We start from the raw sequence: 23021 nt of genomic DNA, 5'->3' as shown, positions 1-23021 counted from the left end.
GGTGGGGGAGGGGGTTGGGTGGTGGGGGCGGTGGGGAGGGGGTGGTGGGGAGGGGGTTGGGTGGTGGGGGGAGGGAGATGGGGGTGGGGAGGTGGGGAGGGTGGGGAGGTGGGAGGGTGGGGAGGTTGGGTGTGGGAAGTGGGGGTGGGGAGGTTGGGGGTGGTGGGGGAGGGGTGGGGACTCTGCTGCTTTTTGCGTAGCTCGGTCAGTAAATGGTGTCTCTGATTCTCCAGGTTGTGATAGATAAACATCCCGTTCGTTTCTTCGTTCATAAACGACCGCACGTCGACTTCTTCCTGGATGTGGTGAGTCCCGGAGGGGGTCGGAAGGTCCCGGAGGAGTTCGGGAGGGGGTCGGGAGGTCCTGGAGTGGGTCGGGAGGTCCTGGAGGGGGTCGGGAGGTCCCGGAGGGGGTCGGGAGGGGGTCGGGAGGTCCCGGAGGGGGTCGGGAGGACCCGGAGGGGGTCGGGAGGCATCGGAGGGGGTCGGGAGGCATCGGAGGGGGTCGGGAGGTCCCGGAGGGGGTCGGGAGACATCGGAAGGGGTCGGGAGGCATCGGAGGGGGTCGGGAGGCATCGGAGGGAGTCGGGAGGTCCCGGAGGGGGTCGGGAGGCATCGGAAGGGGTCGGGAGGCACCGGAGGGGGTCGGGAGGCACCGGAGGGGGTCGGGAGGTCCCGGAGGGGGTCGGGAGGTCCCGGAGGGGGTCGGGAGGCACCGGAGGGGGTCGGGAGGTCCCGGAGGGGGTCGGGAGGTCCCGGAGGGGGTCGGGAGGCACCGGAGGGGGTCGGGAGACATCGGAGGGGGTTGGGAGGTCCCAGAGGGGGTCGGGAGGCACCGGAGGGGGTCGGGAGGCACCGGAGGGGGTCGGGAGACATCGGAGGGGTTGGGAGGTCCCAGAGGGGGTCGGGAAGTCCCGGGGGGGGTGGTCGGGAGGACCCGGAGGGGGCCAGGAGGTACCGGAGGGGGTCGGGAGGCATCGGAAGGGGTCGGGAGGCACCGGAGGGGGTCGGGAGGCACCGGAGGGGGTCGGGAGGCACCGGAGGGGGTCGGGAGGTCCCGGAGGGGGCCGGGAGATACCAGAGGGGGTCGGGAGGTCCCGGAGGGGGTCGGGAGGTATTTGGGGGAGTTGGATGTCGGGAACATGTGTATGGGGAGTCACTGAGGGGGGATATTTTGACAAGCGCTTTGGAGCGGGGCTTGTGGAGTAGTAGAGGCAGAGTAATGGGGTGGGGGTGGGGCAGAACGGCAGAGGGTGCAGACGGGGTGAGGGGGTGAGGGGTCAGGGGTGCAGACAGGAGGTGAGGGGTCGGGGGTGCAGACGGGGGGTGAGGGGTCGGGGGTGCAGACGGGGGGTGAGGGGTCGGGTGTGCAGACGGGGGGTGAGGGTCGGGGGTGCAGACGGGGGGTGAGGGGTTGGGTGTGCAGACGGGGGGTGAGGGGTCGGGGGTGGCAGATGGGGTGAGGGGTCGGGGTGCAGATGGGGTGAGGGGTAGGGGTGCAGGGTAGGGGGTGAGGGGTAAGTGTGAGGGGTAGGGATGTGCACTGAAGGGTGTTTTGGGTGAGGGGGTACGAGGAAAGGGGGTGAGGGGTAGAGGGTGTGGGTAGGGTCCTGCACCCCTACCCCTCACCCCGTCTGCACCCCCTACCCCTCACCCCACCCCGTCTGCACCCCCTACCCCTCACCCCCCCGTCTGCACCCCCGACCCCTCACCCCCCGTCTGCACCCCGAGCCCTCACCCCCCCGTCTGCACCCCCGACCCCTCACCCCCCCGTCTGCACCCTCAACCCCCGTCTGCACCCCCGACCCCTCACCCCCTGTCTGCACTGATGCTGAACTGTTTCTCCTGAATTAAAGAAATCCATTGTGTTCAAGAGAATCGTGCTGCGGATATCTGTCTGCCTCTGCACCCCAGCCCCTCTCGCCCCACCCCCCTTCGCCAACGCCCACCCCGCCCCCTCACTCTGCCCCCCTACCCCCACCCACCCCGCCTCCTCACTCTTTTTCACCCCATCCACCCCAGCCACCGCCCTCTCTCGCTCTCTTCGGCCTCTCTCCCGCGCGCTCTCGCTCTCTCTCTTGTGCTCTCTCTTGCGCTCTCTCTCGCTCGCTCTCGCCCTCTCGCTCTCTTGCGCGCTCTCGCCTCTCTCTCGCTCGCTCTTGCTCTCTTGCGCGCTCTCGCCCTCTCTCTCGCTCGCTCTCGCTCTCTCGCTCGCTCTCACCCTCTCTCTCGCTCGCTCTCGCCCTCTCTCTCTCGCTCGCTCTCGCCCTCTCTCTCGCTCGCTCTCGCCCTCTCTCTCGCTCGCTCTCGCCCTCTCTCTCGCTCTCTCTCTCGCTTGCTCTCGCCCTCTCGCTCTCTTGCGCGCTCTCGCCCTCTCTCTCGCTCGCTCTCGCCCTCTTGCTCTCTTGCGCGCTCTCGCCTCTCTCTCGCTCGCTTTCGCCCTCTCTCTCTCGCTCGCTTTCGCCCTCTCTCTCTCGCTCGCTCTCGCCCTCTCTCTCGCTCGCTCTCGCCCTCTCTCTCGCGCGCTCTCGCCCTCTCTCTCGCTCGCTCTCGCCCTCTCTCTCGCTCGCTCTCGCCCTCTCTCTCGCTCGCTCTCGCCCTCTCTCTCGCTTGCTCTCGCCCTCTCTCTCGCTCGCTCTCGCCCTCTCTCGCTCGCTCTCGCTCTCTCGCTCGCTCGCTCTCGCTCTCTCGCTCGCTCGCTCTCGCTCTCTCGCTCGCTCGCTCTCGCTCTCCTCGCTCGCTCTCGCTCGCTCTCGCTCTCGCTCTCGCTCTCTCTCTTGCGCGCTCTCTCTCTCTCGCTCGCTGGCTCTCTCTCTCGCGCGCTCGCTCGCTCTCTAGTTGACATATCTGATGATCTCCTCCTCTGTTTCCAGGTTAGTCAGTGGTATGAGTTGGTGGTTTTCACTGCCAGTATGGAGATCTATGGCTCTGCTGTTGCTGACAAACTGGACAATAGCAGAGAGATATTAAAAAGACGATATTATAGACAGGTAAGTGAGCAGCTTCCTCATTCGTTATACTATGACATTGCATCTCTGCAAGCGAGCTGTCTCTCAGCAGGGGGCTGGGTGGGGTACACTGGTTGCTTGGAGTGGTGGGGCCCATTTCTTCTTGTGATAGCAACAGTGTGTGTCAGGAAGGTATTGAACTATGTGAGGCATCGAGTGGGGATTCATGCACCTGCCCACTGAAGACTGCCCCCTGCTGGAAACTGCTTGTGTCCCAGGTGAGAGCAGCACCCAGGGGGGTGCACCCAGACTCACGTTTAAGAACAGAAATAGGAGCAGGAGTAGACCATTCAGCCCATTATTCAATACGACCATGGCTGATCTCCTACCTCAACTCCACCTTCCCACTCGCTCACCATGCCCTTCGGTTCCCTCTTGATCATCAGCAAAGTGATGGAAAGTATCCAGCTCACTGATGCCCAGTTTGGGTTCCGCCAGGGCCACTCAGCTCCTGACTTCATTAAAGCCTTGGTCCAAACATGGGCAAAAGAGCTGAACTCCCTCGGTTGGAGTCATACCTAGCACAAAGGAAGATGGTTGTGGTTGTTGGAGGTCAGTCATCTCAGCTCCAGGACATCACTGCAGGAGTTCCTCAGGGTAGTGTCCTCGGCCCAACCATCTTCAGCTGCTTCATCGATGACTTTCCTTCCATTATAAGGTCAGAAGTGGGGATATTCGCTGATGATTGCACAACGTTCAGCCCCATTCACGACTCCTCAGATACTGAAGCAGTCCATATCCAAATGAAGCAAGATCTGAACAATAGCCAGGCTTGGGCTGACAAGTGGCAAGTAATACTTGTGCCACACAACTGCCAGGCAATGACCATCTCCAACAAGAGAGAATCTAACCATCGCCCCTTGACATTCAATGGCATTACCACCACTGAATCCCCCACTATCAACATCCTGGGGGTCACCATTGACCAGAAACTGAACTGGACTAGCCATATAAATACTGTGGCTACAAGAGCAGGTCGGAGGTTAGGAATCCACTCACCTCCTGACTCCCCAAAACCTGTCCCACCATGTACAAGGCACAAGTCAGAAGTCAGGAGTGTGATGGAATACTCCCCACTTGCCTGGATGAGTGCAGCTCCCACAACTCTCAAGAAGCTTGACACCATCCAGGACAAAGCAGCCCCACTTGATTGGCACCCTATCCACAAGCACTCATTCCCTCTACCACAGCAGCAGCAGTGTGTACTATCCACAAGATGCACTGCAGCAACGCACCAAGGCTCCTTCAACAGCACCTTCCAAACCCGTGACCGCTACCACCTAGAAGGACAAGGGCAGCAGACACATGGGGACACCACCTGGAAGTTCCCCGCCAAGCCACTCACCATCCTGACTTGGAAATATATCGGCCGTTCCTTCACTGTCGCTGTGTCAAAATCCTGGAACTCCCTCCCTAACAGCACTGTGGGTGTACCTACACCACATGGGGACTGCAGCGGTTCAAGAAGGCAGCTCACCACCACCTTCTCAGGGGGCAATTAAAGATGGACAATAAACACTGGCCTAGCCAGCGACACCCACATCCTGTGAATGAACAAGAAAAAGAATAAAAATCCATCTCCGCCTTAAATGTATTCAACGATGTTGCATCCACAACTCCCAGGGGCAAGAAATTGCAAAGATTCACAACTCTCTGAGTGAAGAAATTTCTCCTTATCTCAGTCCTAGATGATCGCCTGCTTTCCCTGAGACTTTGTCCCCTCGTTCTACATTCCCCGACCAGCAGAGAGAATCTCTCAGCGCCCACTCTATCGGGCCCCTTCAAAGTTTTGTAGGTTTCAATCAGGTTGCCCGTCAGTCTTCTACACACCAGAGAACGTCGGCCCAATTTGCTCAGCCTCTCACCATTGACAAGCCCCTTTCCCCAGGGACCATACTAGTGAACAAATTGCCGCTTGGTAGCACAGAACTTGAGTGTTGCTGAAAAAGGAGACATGCTGTCAAAGCTTTTCATCTTGCACTCATCAGGACAGATGCAAGAATACCAAATTTCAAAGGCAACAACAATTCGCACTGCATGAGAAGAATGGTGCTGATTTGTTGAGCGAGCTAAGAATGACACGAATGACCAACTTAAGATGTCAATTGGGCTCGCAATGTGACTCACTTAGGCTTGCTGTAGGTTTATATATATATATTCATAAGCAGGGGCCTGTTGCCCACAGAAGCAGTTAGATAAAGCTCTTGGGGCGAAAGGGATCAAAGGATATGGGGAGAAAACGGGAACAGGCTATTGAGTTGGATGATCAGCCATGATCGTAATGAATGGCGGAGCAGGCTCGAAGGGCCGAATGGCCTCCTCCTGCTCCTAGTTCTATGTTCAGGCATTGTGCCTTTTTAGAATTAAATGAAAGAGTGGGGGACAGTAGTTCCCTTATCAAGAACGGCTGAATAGGTTAGGCCTTTATTCATTAGAGTTTAGAAGAATGAGGGGTGACTCTTATTGAAACGTACAAGATTCCGAGGGGGCCCTGACAGGGTAGATGTTGAGAAGATGTTTCCACTAGTGGGGGATTCTCGAACTAGGGGAGATCGTTACAGAATAAGGGGACACTCGTTTAAAACTGAGATGCGAAGGAATTTCTTCTCTCAGAGGGTAGCGAATGTCTGGAATTCTCCACCCCAGAGAGTTGTCGAGGCCAGATCACTGAAAGAGGAGGTAGATAGATCTTTGAAATACCGGGGAGTTGAGGGCTATGAGGAGCTGGCACGACAGGAGTTGAGGCTTGGGGCAGATCAGCCACGATCTTATTGAACGGTGGGGCAGGTTTGAGGGGCCGAATGGACTACTCCTGCCCCTATTTCTTATGTTCTTATGGTGCATTCTCCATGGCGATGCCTTGACCAACCCGGGACAACAATTGGCACCCCTTTTCTCGTGCAGTATAAATTGTTGTTCCTTTTGAGATTTGGTATTCTTGCGCCTGTCCTGATGAGTGTATGACGAAAAGCTTTGACAGCATGTCTCTTTTCTTCAGCAATGCTGAAATGGAGAAGAGAGGGAGGTTCCTATGGAAGTATGTGCAGCTTTTTGGGATCCGAGGGTGGAGAAGGGGGTTGGTAAAACCCATATCGATAGCGTAGGATGGCTGGTTGTAATGTAACTTTTTGGGAATCATCTCTGACTTCCTGTCCCATCTCTCTCTCTTTTTCTCTCTCTCTCTCTCTCACATCCCCTCCCCACTCGATTTACAACAGCACTGTACACTAGAACTAGGAAGTTACATAAAAGATCTCTCGGTGGTACACAGTGACCTGTCCAGCATTATCATACTAGACAATTCTCCAGCCGCCTACAGAAGCCATCCAGGTAAGGGAGGTTCCTCAAATGGCCAGCGTTCAACAATCATCGCTCAAAGCAGCAGCATCCGCTTGGACATTTGCCTCAGTGGGCCGCACTCTCTCTCGCCCTTCAGCCTGTTAGTCATTAGCCCCAATTCGACCCAAGAGTTTTGAGCTCGTATTGCAGGCCAAGACTCCTGGTATCAGTACTGAGGGAGAGCCGCACTGTCAGAGGGTCAGTACTGAGGGAGTGCCGCACTGTCAGAGGGTCAGTACTGAGGGAGTGCCGCACTGTCAGAGGGTCATTACTGAGGGAGCGCCGCACTGTCGGAGTGTCAGTACTGAGGGAGTGCCGCACTGTCAGAGGGTCAGTACTGAGGGAGCGCCGTACTGTCAGAGGGTCAGTACTGAGGGAGCGTTGCACTGTCAGAGGGTCAGTACTGAGGGAGTGCCGCACTGTCGGAGGGTCAGCACTGAGGGAGTGCCGCACTGTCAGAGGGTCAGTACTGAGGGAGTGTTGCACTGTCAGAGGGTCAGTACTGAGGGAGTGTTGCACTGTCAGGGTCGGCACTAAGGGACCGCCACACTATCGGAGTGTCAGTGCAGAGGGAGCACTGCACTGTTGGAGGGTCAGTACTGAGGGAGCGCCGTACTGTCAGAGGGTCAGTACTGAGGGAGCGTTGCACTGTCAGAGGGTCAGTACTGAGGGAGTGCCGCACTGTCGGAGGGTCAGCACTGAGGGAGTGCCGCACTGTCAGAGGGTCAGTACTGAGGGAGTGTTGCACTGTCAGAGGGTCAGTACTGAGGGAGTGTTGCACTGTCAGGGTCGGCACTAAGGGACCGCCACACTATCGGAGTGTCAGTGCAGAGGGAGCACTGCACTGTTGGAGGGTCAGTACTGAGGGAGTGCTGCACTATTAGGGTCAGTACCGAGGGAGCGCCGCACTATCGGAGGGTCAGTACCGAGGGAGTGCTGCACTGTTGGAAGGTCAGTATCGAGGGAGTGCCGCACTGTCGGAGGGTCAGTACTGACTGAGTGCCGCACTGTCGGAGACTCGGTACTGATGGAGTGCCGCACTGACGGGGGGTCAGTACTGAGGGAGTGCCACACTGTCGGAGGGTCAGTACTGAGGGGAGAGTTGCACTGTCAGAGGGTCAGTACTGAGGGAGTGCCGCACTGTCAGAGGGTCAGCACTGAGGGACCGCCACACTATCGGAGGGTCAGTGCAGAGGGAGAGCTGCACTGTTGGAGGATCAGTACTGAGGGAGTGCCGCACTGTCGGAGGGTCAGTACTGAGGGAGTGCCGCACTTTGAGGGTCAGTACTGAGGGGGAGCCACACTATCGGAGGTTCAGTACTGAGGGAGTGCTGCGCTGTTGGAAGGTCAGTATCGAGGGAGCGTCGCACTGTCGGAGGGTCAGTACTGAGGGAGTGCCGCACTATCGGAGGGTCAGTACTGAGGGAGTGCCGCACTGTCGGAGGGTCAGTACTGAGGGAGTGCCGCACTGTCGGAGGGTCAGTACTGAGGGAGTGCTGCACTGTTGGAAGGTCAGTATCGAGGGAGCGCCGCACTGTAGGAGGGTCAGTACTGAGGGAATGCTGCATTGTCGGAGGGTCAGTACTGAGAGAGTGCAGCACTGTCAGAGGGAGCGCTGTAGTGTCGGAGGGTCAGTACTGAGAGAGTGCCGCTATATCGGAGGGTCAGTACTGAAGGAGGGTTGCACTGTCGGAGGGTCACGACTGAAGGAGTGTTGCATTTTGGAGGGTCAGTACTGAGGGAGTGCCGCACAGTCGGAGGATCAGTACTGAGGGAGTGCTGCACTGTCGGAGGGTCAGTACTGAGGGAGCGCCGCACTATCGGAGGGTCAGTACTGAGGGAGTGCTGCACTGTCGGAGGGTCAGTACTGAAGGAGCGCCGCACTATCGGAGGGTCAGTACTGAGGGAGTGCTGCACTGTCGGAAGGTCAGTACTGAGGGAGTGCTGCACTGTCAGAGGGAGCGCTGTAGTGTCAGAGGGTCAGTACTGAGAGAGTGCCACTATGTCGGAGAGTCAGTACTGAAGGAGGGTTGCACTGTCGGGGGGTCAGTACTGAGGGGAGCGTTGCACTGTCAGAGGGTCAGTACTGAGGGAGTGCCGCACTGTCGGAGGGTCAGTACTGAGGGAGTGCCGCACTGTCTGAGGGTCAGTACTGAGGGAGTGTTTCACTGTCAGAGGGTCAGCACTGAGGGGCCGCCACACTATCGGAGGGTCAGTGCAGAGGGAGCGCTGCACTGTTGGAGGGTCAGTACTGAGGGAGTGCTGCACTGTCAGAGGGAGCGCTGTAGTTTCAGAGGGTCAGTACTGAGAGAGTGCCGCAATGTAGGAGGGTCAGTACTGAAGGAGGGTTGCACTGTCGGAGGGTCAGTACTGAAGGAGTGTTGCACTGTCGGAGGGTCAGTACTGAGGGAGTGCCGCACTGTTGGGGGGTCAGTACTGAGGGAGTGCTGCACTGTCGGAGGGTCAGTACTGAAGGAGCGCCGCACTATCGGAGGGTCAGTACTGAGGGAGTGCTGCACTGTCGGAAGGTCAGTACTGAGGGAGTGCTGCACTGTCAGAGGGAGCGCTGTAGTGTCAGAGGGTCAGTACTGAGAGAGTGCCACTATGTCGGAGAGTCAGTACTGAAGGAGGGTTGCACTGTCGGGGGGTCAGTACTGAGGGGAGCGTTGCACTGTCAGAGGGTCAGTACTGAGGGAGTGCCGCACTGTCGGAGGGTCAGTACTGAGGGAGTGTTTCACTGTCAGAGGGTCAGCACTGAGGGGCCGCCACACTATCGGAGGGTCAGTGCAGAGGGAGCGCTGCACTGTTGGAGGGTCAGTACTGAGGGAGTGCTGCACTGTCAGAGGGAGCGCTGTAGTTTCAGAGGGTCAGTACTGAGAGAGTGCCGCAATGTAGGAGGGTCAGTACTGAAGGAGGGTTGCACTGTCGGAGGGTCAGTACTGAAGGAGTGTTGCACTGTCGGAGGGTCAGTACTGAGGGAGTGCCGCACTGTTGGGGGGTCAGTAGAGAGGGAGTGCTGCACTGTCGGAGGGTCAGTAGAGAGGGAGTGCCGCACTGTCGGAGATGTTGTCTTTCAGATGAGATGTTAGGTGGAGGTTCCGTCTGTCCTTTTGGATGGAGCTGGCAGCCAGCATTTGGAGAAGAGCAGGGGAGTTCCCCTCCTGCCTTACTGAACATGACTATGTTATTGCTGTTTGTGTAATCCTGCTGTGTGGAAATGGTTTCAGCTTGAAAATTGCCGGTGCCTCTCACTGGGTGAAACACCCTGGATACTGCCGAAACGCTGCAGGGATACAGGCGTGGGTCTCCTTAAACAGGAAGCACTGGTGACCCGGGGAATGGAAGCAGTTCTGTGGATTTGGCTGAAGCTGCTTTGGCAGACGAGGCTACACTGGCTCTCTCCCCTGGTCTGGCACGTCCGCCCAACCTGCCCCGCCCGCAGGCCTGAGCTGCCCCCCCGGCCCTGGTGGAGGACCTGCCCCGAAGCTCCCTGCTCATCCCCCTCACCCCCACCCCCACACACACCATCTTACTGCCTTTCCGACTGCTGGAACCCCCCCCCAGAAGCTGCATGAGAAGCCCAGAGAGCACAGCTTTGCACTGACTGGTCCTGTGCGAGGTTAACACACAGGCCAGAGCAGTGGTGGCAAATCGAGTCAAGTAAAGGGGAACCTTTGGTCGGGAATGGGGTGGGTCAGCTGGCTGGAGGAATCGGGGGGAGTCATTGACGGAGGGGGTGACAGGTTCAAGTATTGGGACTTGTACTTAAATTGGTTCAAATCTCCTGTCAAGACAATTGAAAATCGTGACGGGGAACTTGCATTTCTATAGCACCTTCGGCATCCTCAGCCCAGCCTGAAGCCCGTAGCGGCCAGGGAGAAACTGTTACTGAACCGCGATCACTCTTTGTTCCATTCATTCGCGAGCGCTATGCCCAAAGGCAGCTCCACACGCTAGCCGTCCAGCCTCTTGTTTTATTCATTCGCCGGATGTGGGTGTCGCTGGCTGGGCCCAGCATTTATTGCCCGTCCCTAGTTGCCCCTTGAGAAGGCGGTGGTGAGCTGCTACCTTCTTGAGCCGCTGCAGTCTGTGTGGTGTGGCTACACCCACCGCACTGTTAGGGAGGGAGCTCCAGGATTTTGACCCAGCGACAGTGAAGGAACGGCCGATATCATGCTGCCTTGTCACCGTTGTGATGTGGAAAACATGGCAGCTGATTTGCTCCCATAAACAGGCTTGAGATAGTGACTAGATTAACTGTGTCTTTGCTCAATGATTTTTCTTTTTGAGCGCTAATTTTTGCCCTGGAGAGAACTCCCCAGCTCTTTTTCCAGTAGCGGCCGTGGGGTCATTTATGTCCACGTGAAAAGGCAGACGGGGAAACTGCAGAGGAGGCTCTTATACATAAAGTTGCTGAATTTGAACAATTGGATTTCCATCCTGCATTTAACAAGCTTTGACTGTTAAGAGGCGGGGACTGACTCCACAACCCTGTGACGTTTGAAACTGCTAAAGCAAAAAGGAACAAACTTGATGCTGAGAAAATTAAAGTGCAAACGTTCTTTGTGTTGACGAAACTGCGGCTAAAACTCTCGAGGCTAAAACAAAATGAAAATTGCTTTCCAGCCCCAGGTTAGGATTCCTCAGTCTCCTCCCGTTCTTCTGAACGGGAACAACAAACAGATCATCATCTTCAAACACCCGTTTTGTGTTTTAAACTAAAATCCTCAAAGGAAAAGAAAAAAATACGTGGGACAGAAGTCGCATTTTTCACTAAACCTGGGAGTGTTTGATGGGGACAGTGTAGAGGGAGCTTTACTCTGTATCTAACCCTGTGCTGTACCTGTCCTGGGAGTGTTTGATGGGGACAGTGTAGAGGGAGCTTTACTCTGTATCTAACCCTGTGCTGTACCTGTCCTGGGAGTGTTTGATGGGGACGATGTAGAGGGAGCTTTACTCTGTATCTAACCCCGTGCTGTACCTGTCCTGGGAGTGTTTGATGGGGACAGTGTAGAGGGAGCTTTACTCTGTATCTAACCCCGTGCTGTACCTGTCCTGGGAGTGTTTGATGGGGACGGTGTAGAGGGAGCTTTACTCTGTATCTAACCCTGTGCTGTACCTGTCCTGGGAGTGTTTGATGGGGACAGTGTAGAGGGAGCTTTACTCTGTATCTAACCCCGTGCTGTACCTGTCCTGGGAGTGTTTGATGGGGACAGTGTAGAGGGAGCTTTACTCTGTATCTAACCCCGTGCTGTACCTGTCCTGGGAGTGTTTGATGGGGACAGTGTAGAGCGAGCTTTACTCTGTATCTAACCCTGTGCTGTACCTGTCCTGGGAGTGTTTGATGGGGACAGTGTAGAGGGAGCTTTACTCTGTATCTAACCCCGTGCTGTACCTGTCCTGGGAGTGTTTGATGGGGACAGTGTAGAGGGAGCTTTACTCTGTATCTAACCCCGTGCTGTACCTGTCCTGGGAGTGTTTGATGGGGACAGTGTAGAGGGAGCTTTACTCTGAATAAAGCTTTTGCATGATTTCTCCTGAACCAGAAATCACAGTGCACTCAGATCATCTTTCTGCCTGTCACTTGCAGAATTGTTGAGCTGGGTGGGCCTCCCCTCCAGGCTCAGTGGGGTTCACGGAAGTGTTATCATGCAAAATATAACATGAAGCTACATAGGACAATATTGGGGGCAGGTGACCAAAGCTCAAAGAGGTGGGTTTTTGTGGAGCATGTTAAAGGAGGAGAGAAAGAGGCGGAGAGGTTCAGGGAGGGAATTCCAGAGCTTAGGGCCCCCCAGGCAGCTGAAGGCCCGGCCGCCAATGGTGGAGCGATGGGAATCGGGGGATGGTCAAGAGGCCGGAATTGGAGCTGTGCAAGAACCTCGGAGGGTTGTAGGAGCCGGATGAGGTCACAGGGATAGGGAGGGTTATCGGGGCTGGAGGAGGTCACAGGGATAGGGAGGGTGATCGGGGCTGGAGGAGGTTACAGAGATTGGAAGGGTTATTGGGGCTGGAGGAGGTCACAGATAGGGAGGGTTGTAGGGGCAGGAGGAGGTCACAGAGATAGGGAGGGTTGTAGGGGCTGGGGGAGGTTACAGAGATAGGGAGGGTTGTAGGGGCTGGAGGTGGTTCCAGAGATAGGGACGGTTGTAGGGACTGGAGGAGGTTACAGAGATAGGGACGGTTGTAGGGGCTGGAGGAGGTTATAGAGATAGGGAGGGGCATAGGGGCTGGAGGAGGTTACAGAGATAGGGTGGGGTGTAGGGACTGGAGGAGGTTACAGAGAGGGAGGGGTGTAGGGGCTGGAGGAGGTTACAGTGATAGGGAGGGGTGTAGGGGCTGGAGGAGGTTACAGAGATAGGGAGGGTTGTAGGGGCTGGAGGAGGTTACAGTGATAGGGAGGGGTGTAGGGGCTGGAGGAGGTTACAGAGATAGGGAGGGTTGTAGGGGCTGGAGGAGGTTACAGAGATAGGGAGGGTTGTAGGGGTAGGGGGAGGTTACAGAGATAGGGAGGGTTGTAGGGGCTGGAGTAGGTTACAGAGATAGGGAGGGTTGTAAGGGCTGGAGGAGGTTACAGAGATAAGGAGGGTTGTAGGGGCTGGGGGAGGTTACAGAGATAGGGAGGGGTGTAGGGGCTGGAGGAGGTTACAGAGATAGGGAGGGTTGTAGGGGCTGGAGGAGGTTACAGAGATAGGGAGGGGTGTAGGGGCTGGAGGAGGTTACAGAGATAGGGAGGGTTGTAGGGGCTTGAGGAGGTTACAGAGATAGGGAGGGGCGTAGGGGCTGGAGGAGATTACAGAGATAGGGAGGGTTGTAGGGGCTGGAGGAGATTACAGAGATAGGGAGGGTTGTAGGGGCTGGAGGAGGTTACAGTGATAGGGAGGGGTGTAGGGGCTGGAGGAGGTTACAGAGATAGGGAGGGTTGTAGGGGCTGGAGGAGGTTACAGTGATAGGGAGGGGTGTAGGGGCTGGAGGAGGTTACAGAGATAGGGAGGGTTGTAGGGGCTGGAGGAGGTTACAGAGATAGGGAGGGTTGTAGGGGTAGGGGGAAGTTACAGAGATAGGGAGGGTTGTAGGGGCTGGAGTAGGTTACAGAGATAGGGAGGGTTGTAGGGGCTGGAGGAGGTTACAGAGATAGGGAGGGTTGTAGGGGTAGGGGGAGGTTACAGAGATAGGGAGGGTTGTAGGGGCTGGAGTAGGTTACAGAGATAGGGAGGGTTGTAAGGGCTGGAGGAGGTTACAGAGATAGGGAGGGGTGTAGGGGCTGGAGGAGGTTACAGAGATAGGGAGGGTTGTAGGGGCTGGAGGAGGTTACAGAGATAGGGAGGGGTGTAGGGGCTGGAGGAGGTTACAGAGATAGGGAGGGTTGTAGGGGCTTGAGGAGGTTACAGAGATAGGGAGGGGCGTAGGGGCTGGAGGAGATTACAGAGATAGGGAGGGTTGTAGGGGCTGGAGGAGATTACAGAGATAGGGAGGGTTGTAGGGGCTGGAGGAGATTACAGAGATAGGGAGGGTTGTAGGGGCTGGAGGAGATTACAGAGATAGGGAGGGTTGTAGGGGCTGGAGGAGGTTACAGAGATAGGGAGGGTTGTAGGGGCTGGAGGAGGTTACAGAGATAGGGAGGGTTGTAGGGGCTGGAGGAGGTTACAGAGATAGGGAGGGGTGAGGACATGGAGGGATTTGAAAGCAAGAATGAAGGTTTTAAAATTGAAGTGCTGCTTATCGGGGAGCCAGTGGGAGGGGGCAGCGAGGAGCAGGGTGGGTGGGTTTGGTGATGGGGTGGGGGGTGCAAGTTAGGACCACCTCAGGTGGGGAGTGAGGCTCATAGACCAGGCTGCGTTCCTGGCCGATATTGAAGAAGGTCAGTCAATGCTGCTGGATTAGTGTGTGGGTGGCGGGGGGGTTGTGGGGAGAAATATGAAGCAAAATGTCCAGGCTTTTCATCCCTGAAGCCCGCCCCAGTGATCCCAGCCTCGCAGGCATGGTTGGCTGTGACGCCTCCTGTGCTCGAATTGCCTGTCGACACTCTGGACCCGGGGAGTTGGCCGTTGTGGTGAGCTTTGGTCCCAGCAGCGACCGGAGGAACTGGTGGGGTGGGTGGGTTGGGGGCCGGGGGGGAGGAGGGCACAGAAGGGTCAGGATTGGGGGCACGATGCGGAACGGGGAAAGCTATCACCCCCACCGTGGGGAAGCCCTGAGCTGAGGCCTTCGTCTGAAACTGACTCTGAATCCTTTCTCTGTTCCTCTCCAGATAACGCCATACCCATTAAATCGTGGTTCAGTGATCCAAGCGACACAGCGCTACTGAATCTCTTACCGATGCTAGACGCATTACGGTATGTGAAGAAGCTGTATTCCTCTGGCGGAGTGACCGGGGGGCCGGGGTGGAGTGTGCGACTAATTGGACAGCTCTTTCAAAGAGCCGGTATATGAACGATGGGCCGAATGGCCACCTGAGCTGTCAGATATAGTTTCAATATCCCACGCACATTTTACCCAATTCATTGCCCTTCTACCTAGTTGCTGCCGTAATGTCGGAAATGCAGCAGCTAATTTGTGCACAGCAAGATCCCCAATACAGCACTGTCGTCGTGACCAGACAAGGAGCTTCAGTGATGTTGGCCGAGGGACAATTCGCCAGGATTCGGGCAAGAACTACACCCTGCTCTCCGCCAAATAGAGAGAGTGGAATCTTTCACATCCAACTGAAAGGGTGGACTTGGGCCTTGGTTTAACATCTGATCACAAAGACGGCACCTCCAACAGTGCAGCGCTCCCTCAGTACTGACCCTCCGACAGTGCAGCACTCCCTCCGTACTGATCCTCCTATAGTGCAGCTCTCCCTCAGCACTGACCCTCTGACAGTACAGCTCTCCCTCAGCACTGACCCTCCGACAGTGCAGCACTCCCTCAGTACTGACCCTCCGACAGTGCAGCACTCCCTCAGCATTGACCCTCCGACAGTGCAGCACTCCTTCAGCACTGACCCTCCGACAGTGCAGCTCTCCCTCAGCACTGACCCTCCAACAGTACAGGGCTCCCTCAGTACTGACCCTCCGACAGTGCAGCGCTCCCTCAGCACTGACCCTCCAACAGTATAGGGCTCCCTCAGCACTGACCCTCCGACAGTGCAGCGCTCCCTCAGCATTGACCCTCCAACAGTATAGGGCTCCCTCAGTACTGACCCTCCAACAGTATAGGGCTCCCTCAGTACTGACCCTCCAACAGTATAGGGCTCCCTCAGTACTGACCCCCTGTCAGTGCAGCACTCCCTCAGTACTGCATGGGAGTGCCAGTCATAATTATGTTTCGAGCGTGGGACTTGAACACAAGGCACGATTCTGAGATGGCAGTGTGATCACTGAGCCATAGCTGATATCGGAATTGAATTGCACAAGCTCCAGATTCATCCTGTTCCTGTCCTGGGAGTGTTTGATGGGGACAGTGTAGAGGGAGCTTTACTCTGTATCTAACCCCGTGCTGTACCTGTCCTGGGAGTGTTTGATGGGGACAGTGTAGAGGGAGCTTTACTCTGTATCTAACCCCGTGCTGTACCTGTCCTGGGAGTGTTTGATGGGGACAGTGTAGAGGGAGCTTTACTCTGTATCTAACCCCGTGCTGTACCTGCCCAGGGAGTGTTTGATGGAGACAGTGTAGAGGGAGCTTTACCCTGTATCTAACCCCGTGCTGTACCTGTCCTGGGAGTGTTTGATGGGGACAGTGTAGAGCGAGATTTACTCTGTATATAACCCCGTGCTGTACCTGTCCTGGGAGTGTTTGATGGGGACAGTGTAGAGGGAGCTTTACTCTGTATCTAAACCCGTGCTGTACCTGTCCTGGGAGTGTTTGATGGGGACAGTGTAGAGGGAGCTTTACTCTGTATCTAACCCCGTGCTGTACCTGTCCTGGGAGTGTTTGCAGGGATAACTTGACTATTTTTGGGAAATTGAAGCAGTTTAGATGAAATCTGTGTTGTCTGCACAGTTCTGGTTGTCCTGGCATAGTTGCCACGGTAACATCAAGCCTATCTACGGCTCCAACCCCGGTTAACCAATTTCAACTGGACCAAACATCGGGGCTGCTCCTGGCTTTAGTCTGACCTTTATTACAGAGTTTGTGGGGCAGGCGGGGTGGGGTTGGAGGGGTGGGGAAGTGGCGTGTGCAAAAAAACAACACAACCCTCCTCATCTCTGTTGTCCAGTGATTTCCTGCCTATAAATGGACCACAGCAGGCGGCTTCCCACAGTCGAATAACTTTGTTTTGAAATCTCTCGTTGACCCACAGCCCTTTTGTGGGGAGAGAGTACCAGATTCCCACTCCCCTCTGTGTGAAGAAGTGCTTCCTGACATCACCCCTGAACAGCCGGGCTCGAATATAAATGTGACGTCCCCTTAGCTGGACTCCACCCCACCCCCCCAAACCAGAGAAAACAGTTGCTCTCTATCGGCCCTATTTAATTACCTTAAACACCTCGATCATATTGCCCCTTGATCTTGCTCTACTTGAGGGAATATAAACCTGTTCTGTGCAACCTGTCCTTGTGAGCCCCTGTTGCTGGGTGAGACCGGACTCTGTCAGGGACACTCCTGAGCCTGGGTGACCCAGTGCCGCACTGGGCTAGGCATTTCACCCGGCGATCTATTAATTGCGGATTGGGAATTGGGAAGGGTGGAACGTTGGACAGCTCCCATGGGTATGAAAACTGGTTCAGTCTCAGGTGGTCATTGTGTCCAGTTCCGGGCACCACAGTTAGGAACGAGGTGAAGGCTTCAGGGAGAATGCAGAAAGGATTCAGGAGAATGATTCCGGGGACGAAGAGAGCAGATAGATTGGAGAAGCTGGGTCTGATTTACCCGGAGAAGGGTAGGTTGGGAGGAGATATTCAAAATCATGAAGGGTCTGGGCAGAGTTGATAGAGAGATACTGTTCACACTCGCGAGAGGATTGAGAACGAGAGGGCCCAGAGGGAAAGTAATTGGCAAAAGAAGCAAAAGTGACACGAGGAAAAACTCTTTCAAGCAGCGAGTGGTTAGGATCTGGAATGCACTGTCTGAGAGTGTGGGGGAAGACAGGGTCAATCGAGTGGTTAGGATCTGGAATGCACTGTCTGAGAGTGTAGTGGAGACAGGGTCAATCGAGTGGTTAGGATCTGGAATGCACTGTCTGAGAGTGTGGTGGAGACAGGGTCAATCGAGTGGTTAGGGTCTGGAATGCACTGAGAATGTGGTGGAGACAGGGTCAATCGAGTGGTTAGGGTCTGGGATGCACTGACTGAGAGTGTGGGGGAGGTAGGGTCAATCGAGTGGTTAAGGTCTGGAATGCACTGTCTGAGAGTGTAGTGGAGACAGGGTCAATCGAGTGGTTAGGATCTGGAATGCACTGTCTGAGAGTGTGGTGGAGACAGGGTCAATCGAGTGGTTAGGATCTGGAATGCACTGTCTGAGAGTGTGGTGGAGACAGGGTCAATCGAGTGGTTAGGATCTGGAATGCACTGTCTGAGAGTGTGGTGGAGACAGGGTCAATCGAGTGGTTGGGATCTGGAATGCACTGTCTGAGAGTGTGGAGGAGACAGGGTCAATCGAGTGGTTAGGATCTGGAATGCATTGTCTGAGAGTGTGGTGGAGACAGGGTCAATCGAGTGGTTAGGGTCTGGAATGCACTGTCTGAGAGTGTGGTGGAGACAGGGTCAATTGAGTGGTTAGGGTCTGGAATGCACTGTCTGAGAGTGTGGTGGAGACAGGGTCAATCGAGTGGTTAGGGTCTGGAATGCACTGTCTGAGAGTGTGGTGGAGACAGGGTCAATCGAGTGGTTAGGATCTGGAATGCACTGTCTGAGAGTGTGGGGGAGACAGGGTCAATCGAGTGGTTAGGGTCTGGAGTGCACTGTCTGAGAGTGTGGTGGAGACAGGGTCAATCGAGACTTTCAAAGCGGAATTGGATCACTACCTGTAGAGGAAGGATGTGCAGGGTTACAGGGAGAAGGTGGGGGAATGGCACTCGGTGCATCGCTCGCTCGGAGAACCAGCGCCGACATGACGGGCCGAGCAGCCTCCTTCTGTGCTGCAGCCAATCGGTGACTCACTTCCGCTTCTCCTTCTCTCCCCAGGTTTACAGCAGACGTGAGGTCGGTTCTCAGCCGGAATTTACACCAGCACCGATTATGGTGACCCTTGTCCATGTCCCCCCAACTCCTGGCCCCGCAGGAACTGGCCTTTGCCTTACCTTCATCTGCATCTCCCTTCCTTCCCCCCACCTCCCCTCACCTTCCACTCACCTTGCCGTTATTGGGTCTTGAGTGGCGTTTCCCTGTGTGTTTGAACCCCCACCCCACCCCCAGCCTTCTTTACCCTGTACCCACTCCCGTCTGGTGAACTGGTACTTTGTGCCACCTGGAGATTTTGGCTGTGCACACTGTCACAGACTGCCCCCGACATAGCAGAGTGCCTGTCGCCTCCCCGAAACTCGACGTGCTGCCGGCCTTGGGAAAGGAGAAACTAATGAAGCAATGGGACAGTATTGTACATCGTTTTAAAGAGGAAAAAAAAGAGATTTAATCCGCCGCACACAATAGATTATGAAGAAGCTTCGTTTTTTTGTTTTTTTTTTCCCTTCCTCATTTTTAAAATAATAATTTTCTTGTATTAAAAAGAAAGTTGAACTTTTCCCCCTCCCCTCTGCTCTGACTCTTTTCTCCCCTGCAAATATCCCCAGCCCCGAACTTGCGTCGAGCGCAGGAGGTGCAAGAAACAACTGGACGGAACCCCCGCTGCCAGGGTGTTTTAACCCTGTATCGCTGCAGGCCATGCATCCCACTATCTCCTTGTGAATTAAAAAAAAATACATTCTACCCCCCACCTCAACACACGCATGCACGCCCCCAGACTCTCTCTCACACACACACACACTCAGACTCTCGCACAGACACACACACACGCACACACCCAGACACACGCACTCACTCACACACGCACACCCAGACTCTCGCACAGACAAACACACGCGCTCACACACACCCAGACTCTCTCACACACACACACCCAGACTCTCTCTCTCACACACACACACTCAGACTCTCGCACAGACACACACAAACACACGCACACACCCAGACACACGCACTCTCTCTCACACACACACCCAGACTCTCTCTCACACACACACACTCAGACTCTCTCACACACACACACACTCAGACTCTCACACACACACACACACATACTCAGACTCTCGCACAGACAAACACACGCGCTCACACACACCCAGACTCTCTCACACGTACACACCCAGACTCACTCACACACGCACACACTCAGACACACACACACAGATAAACAGACACACAAACACACACCCAGACTCTCGCAGACACACACACACGCCCATCCAAACACTCTCCCACACAGACACCCAGACATACACAGAAATAAACTCTCTAACAGACACACACAGACACCCAGACATACATACACACATACTCAGACACACACACACACACATAAACAGACACGCATGCATACACACACACACACCTCCCCAGACTCTCACACAGACATTCAGGCGCACACACACACAAACACGCACAGATACCCAGACATACACACACACACCCAGACATACACACACACACCCAGACATACACAGAGATAAACTCTCATACAGACAGACACACACACACACACCCGGGGGGGGGACACAGATGTGCGCACCCAAACAAACATGGACACACTTAGACATGCACACAAAGACACAAACGCAGACACGCACACACACTCTCTTTCTCGGACGCACACAAAGACAAACACCGATAAAAACACACGCGCAGCTGCAGCTGCACAAGCACACCCACACGTGTGCGCGCACACATACAAACAGACAGGCACACTGAAAAAGACATACACACTGACATATACAAACAAATACGCACTGACATATACACTGACACACACAAGTACGCATTGACATAGACACACACAGACACACATTGAAATGCACTCTTACACACTAAGACTCACAGACACAAACACATACACACATGGACAAATGCACACACAGACATACACATTGACATACACACAGACCCGCGGTTACGGGCAGGAGGGGGGTTAATTTAAACAGCACTAATTTCTCCGCTTGCCACCCGTTTGTAAACAGGTGTTTTTGATACACTTCCCCCTTTATAAACGATGGCGTATTTCCCAGTATTTCGGTTTGGTGTGATCCAATTTCTATTAATAACCCCACAGCAAACTCAAGATAGGATGAACTCAAAGGGCTAGTTTATTTGCACAGGAGGCGGGGGTGGTCACAATGTTGCCTCCTGTGCATTCATACAGTAAAAGAGGGATAGAGAAAAGGAAAGATTTACAGTGCAGAGACCATGGAGAAAAGAAATAGTGTTATAGTGTTTCACGTGGCTTCCAGAGTCCAGAATCAAAGTCCAAAGAGGTATTCCTTTACAAAGGTCGGTGGGTTGAAAACCAGTGCTGGATAATTCACTTTTCCAGTGGTGTTGACTTCACAAAATGAAATAGGCATGCAGAGAGTACAGCAGGTCAATATTACTGGTTCCACAAATGAGAGGTCCATGTCACATGCCACCCGCCTCTCCACACTGGCTTTGATAAGGGGTGTTTATCCCTTGTCTGGGTCCCCGAGATTGTGGAATGTCTCGACCATTAAGAATTGAAAGGATGGATACGGGGGCCCTTTGTCTTAGCAGATGAACAGGCTTCTGTTGGCCAGCCTGGGTTATGAAGTGCCAATGGCCTTTGGATGGCTCTCTTTGAATTTAGCCTGTGCAGCACACAATGTGTCTTTAGTGGGTCTTCAGCAATAATGAGGTGCGAGTTTCTCCGATACTGCCAGGTTGCTCCTTTTGTTCGAGGGTCACAGATAGACATAGATTCAGCCATTTTAGGTCTGCATCCCATTTAAAATTTTTAGAGATAGCACAAGCATACCTCTATATATTTTAAAAGAAAACTATAGAGACTCGCAGACACACGTACACACAGACGTTCACATTGACATATGCACTGACGCGCGCGTGCACACATTCACATTGACATACACACTGACCCACACAGACACAGACACATACAGACATACACATTGACATACAAACACACAAGCGCAGGCATACACCCTGACACACACACACACACAGAGACACATACAGACATACACATTGACATACAAACTCACACAAGCACAGGCATACACCCTGACACACACACACAAGTCGCCCAGGCCAGGAAGTTCGTTTGATATATTTGGAATTGGATTTTTAGATAGGAGGGAAATTGTTCTGGAGCAACCATTAATTTTTGTTTGTCCTGGTTGTCTGCTGAGCTGACCAATATTCGGGAATGCAAACTGGATTGAGACTTCCAAGAAAGCTCCAACCGCATCATGGCTACATTGACCGTCTGCTCGGAGCAGGTCGCGAGTGTGAGAGTAACAATCCCCACCCCTTTCAATCCATCCGACCATCCTGGAATTTTCACTGCTTCGAGATCAGGATTATTTTTTCATCCTGCTGCTTAAATCTCCATCTTCCATCGAATTTGGGATCGGGGAGTTGGGGAATGATCTCCAGAATTTACATTTGAAAACACACACACCCCCTCCACACATACACTCCCACCTACACCCCCATACACACAGACCCTCACCCCCACATACACACACCCACCCAACTACACCCCCCCCCCCCACCGTTGCACACAGACCTAGCCCCCCCAATGCTGGGTCAATGCATTGTCAGTGGGTGATGGGTTAATGCATTGGCAGTGGGTGCTGGGTCAATGCATTGGCAGTGGGTGCCTGGTTAATGCATTGGCAGTGGGTGACAGGTTAATGCATTGGCAGTGGGTGCTGGGTTAATGCAGTGGTTGCCGGTTTAATGCATTGCCGGTGGGTGCTGGGTTAATGGAGTGGATGCCAGGTTAATGCAGTGGGTGCTGGGTTAATGTATTGCCAGTGGGTGCTGGGTTAAAGCAGTGGGTGCTGTGTTAATGCATTGTCAGTGGGTGTTGGGTTAATGCATTGCCAGTGGGTGCTGGGTTAATGGAGTGAGTGTCGGGTTAATGCATTGCCAGTGGGTGCTAGATTAATGTATTGGCAGTGGGTGCCGGGTCAATGAATTGGCTGATGGGTTAGTGCATTGCCAGTGGGTGCTGGGTAATACATTGGCAGTGGGTGCTGAGTAATGCATTGTCAGTGGGTGCTGGGTTAATGCATTGGCAGTGGGTGCTGGGTCAATGGCAGTGGGTGCTGGGTTAATGCTTTGGCAGTGGGTGCTGGGTTAATGCATTGGCATTGGGTGCCTGGTTAATGTATTGTCAGTGGGTGCTGGGTTAATGCATTGTCAGTGGGTGCTGGGTAATGTATTGCCAGTGGGTGCCTGGTTAATGTATTGTCAGTGGGTGCTGGGTTAATGCATTGTCAGTGGGTGCTGGGTAATGCATTGCCAGTGGGTGCCTGGTTAATGTATTGTCAGTGGGTGCTGGGTTAATGCATTGTCAGTGGGTGCTGGGTTAATGCATAGACAGTGGGTGCTGGTGTCCCAAAGAGACTGAAGGGGCTGCTGCTGGTGTCAGGTGACCTGCGGGAGGGGGCGTGGCCGTGTGGGAGGGGGCGTGGCCGACGGCGTCGTCTCGTGACCCTATTGTG

At 54.6% G+C, this 23021-nt stretch overlaps 1 protein-coding gene across 1 annotated transcript; it reads left to right on the top strand.

The window, feature by feature from the left end:
* Nucleotides 1–233: 233 nt before the first annotated feature.
* LOC144674279 (CTD nuclear envelope phosphatase 1) lies at nucleotides 234–19010 on the top strand (the record flags this gene model as incomplete). The annotated part of the gene is made up of 5 exons (XM_078535705.1): nucleotides 234–305; nucleotides 2873–2989; nucleotides 6226–6337; nucleotides 14598–14682; nucleotides 18454–19010. Coding segments are annotated over 5 exons (447 nt in total), but the record flags the coding sequence as incomplete, so codon positions are not given.
* Between the last annotated feature and the right edge of the window lie 4011 nt (nucleotides 19011–23021).

Source organism: Cetorhinus maximus, unplaced genomic scaffold (assembly GCF_964194155.1).
Source record: "Cetorhinus maximus unplaced genomic scaffold, sCetMax3.hap1.1 HAP1_SCAFFOLD_605, whole genome shotgun sequence".
NCBI lineage: Eukaryota > Metazoa > Chordata > Chondrichthyes > Lamniformes > Cetorhinidae > Cetorhinus > Cetorhinus maximus.
This window is presented reverse-complemented; position numbering and strand designations above follow the sequence as displayed.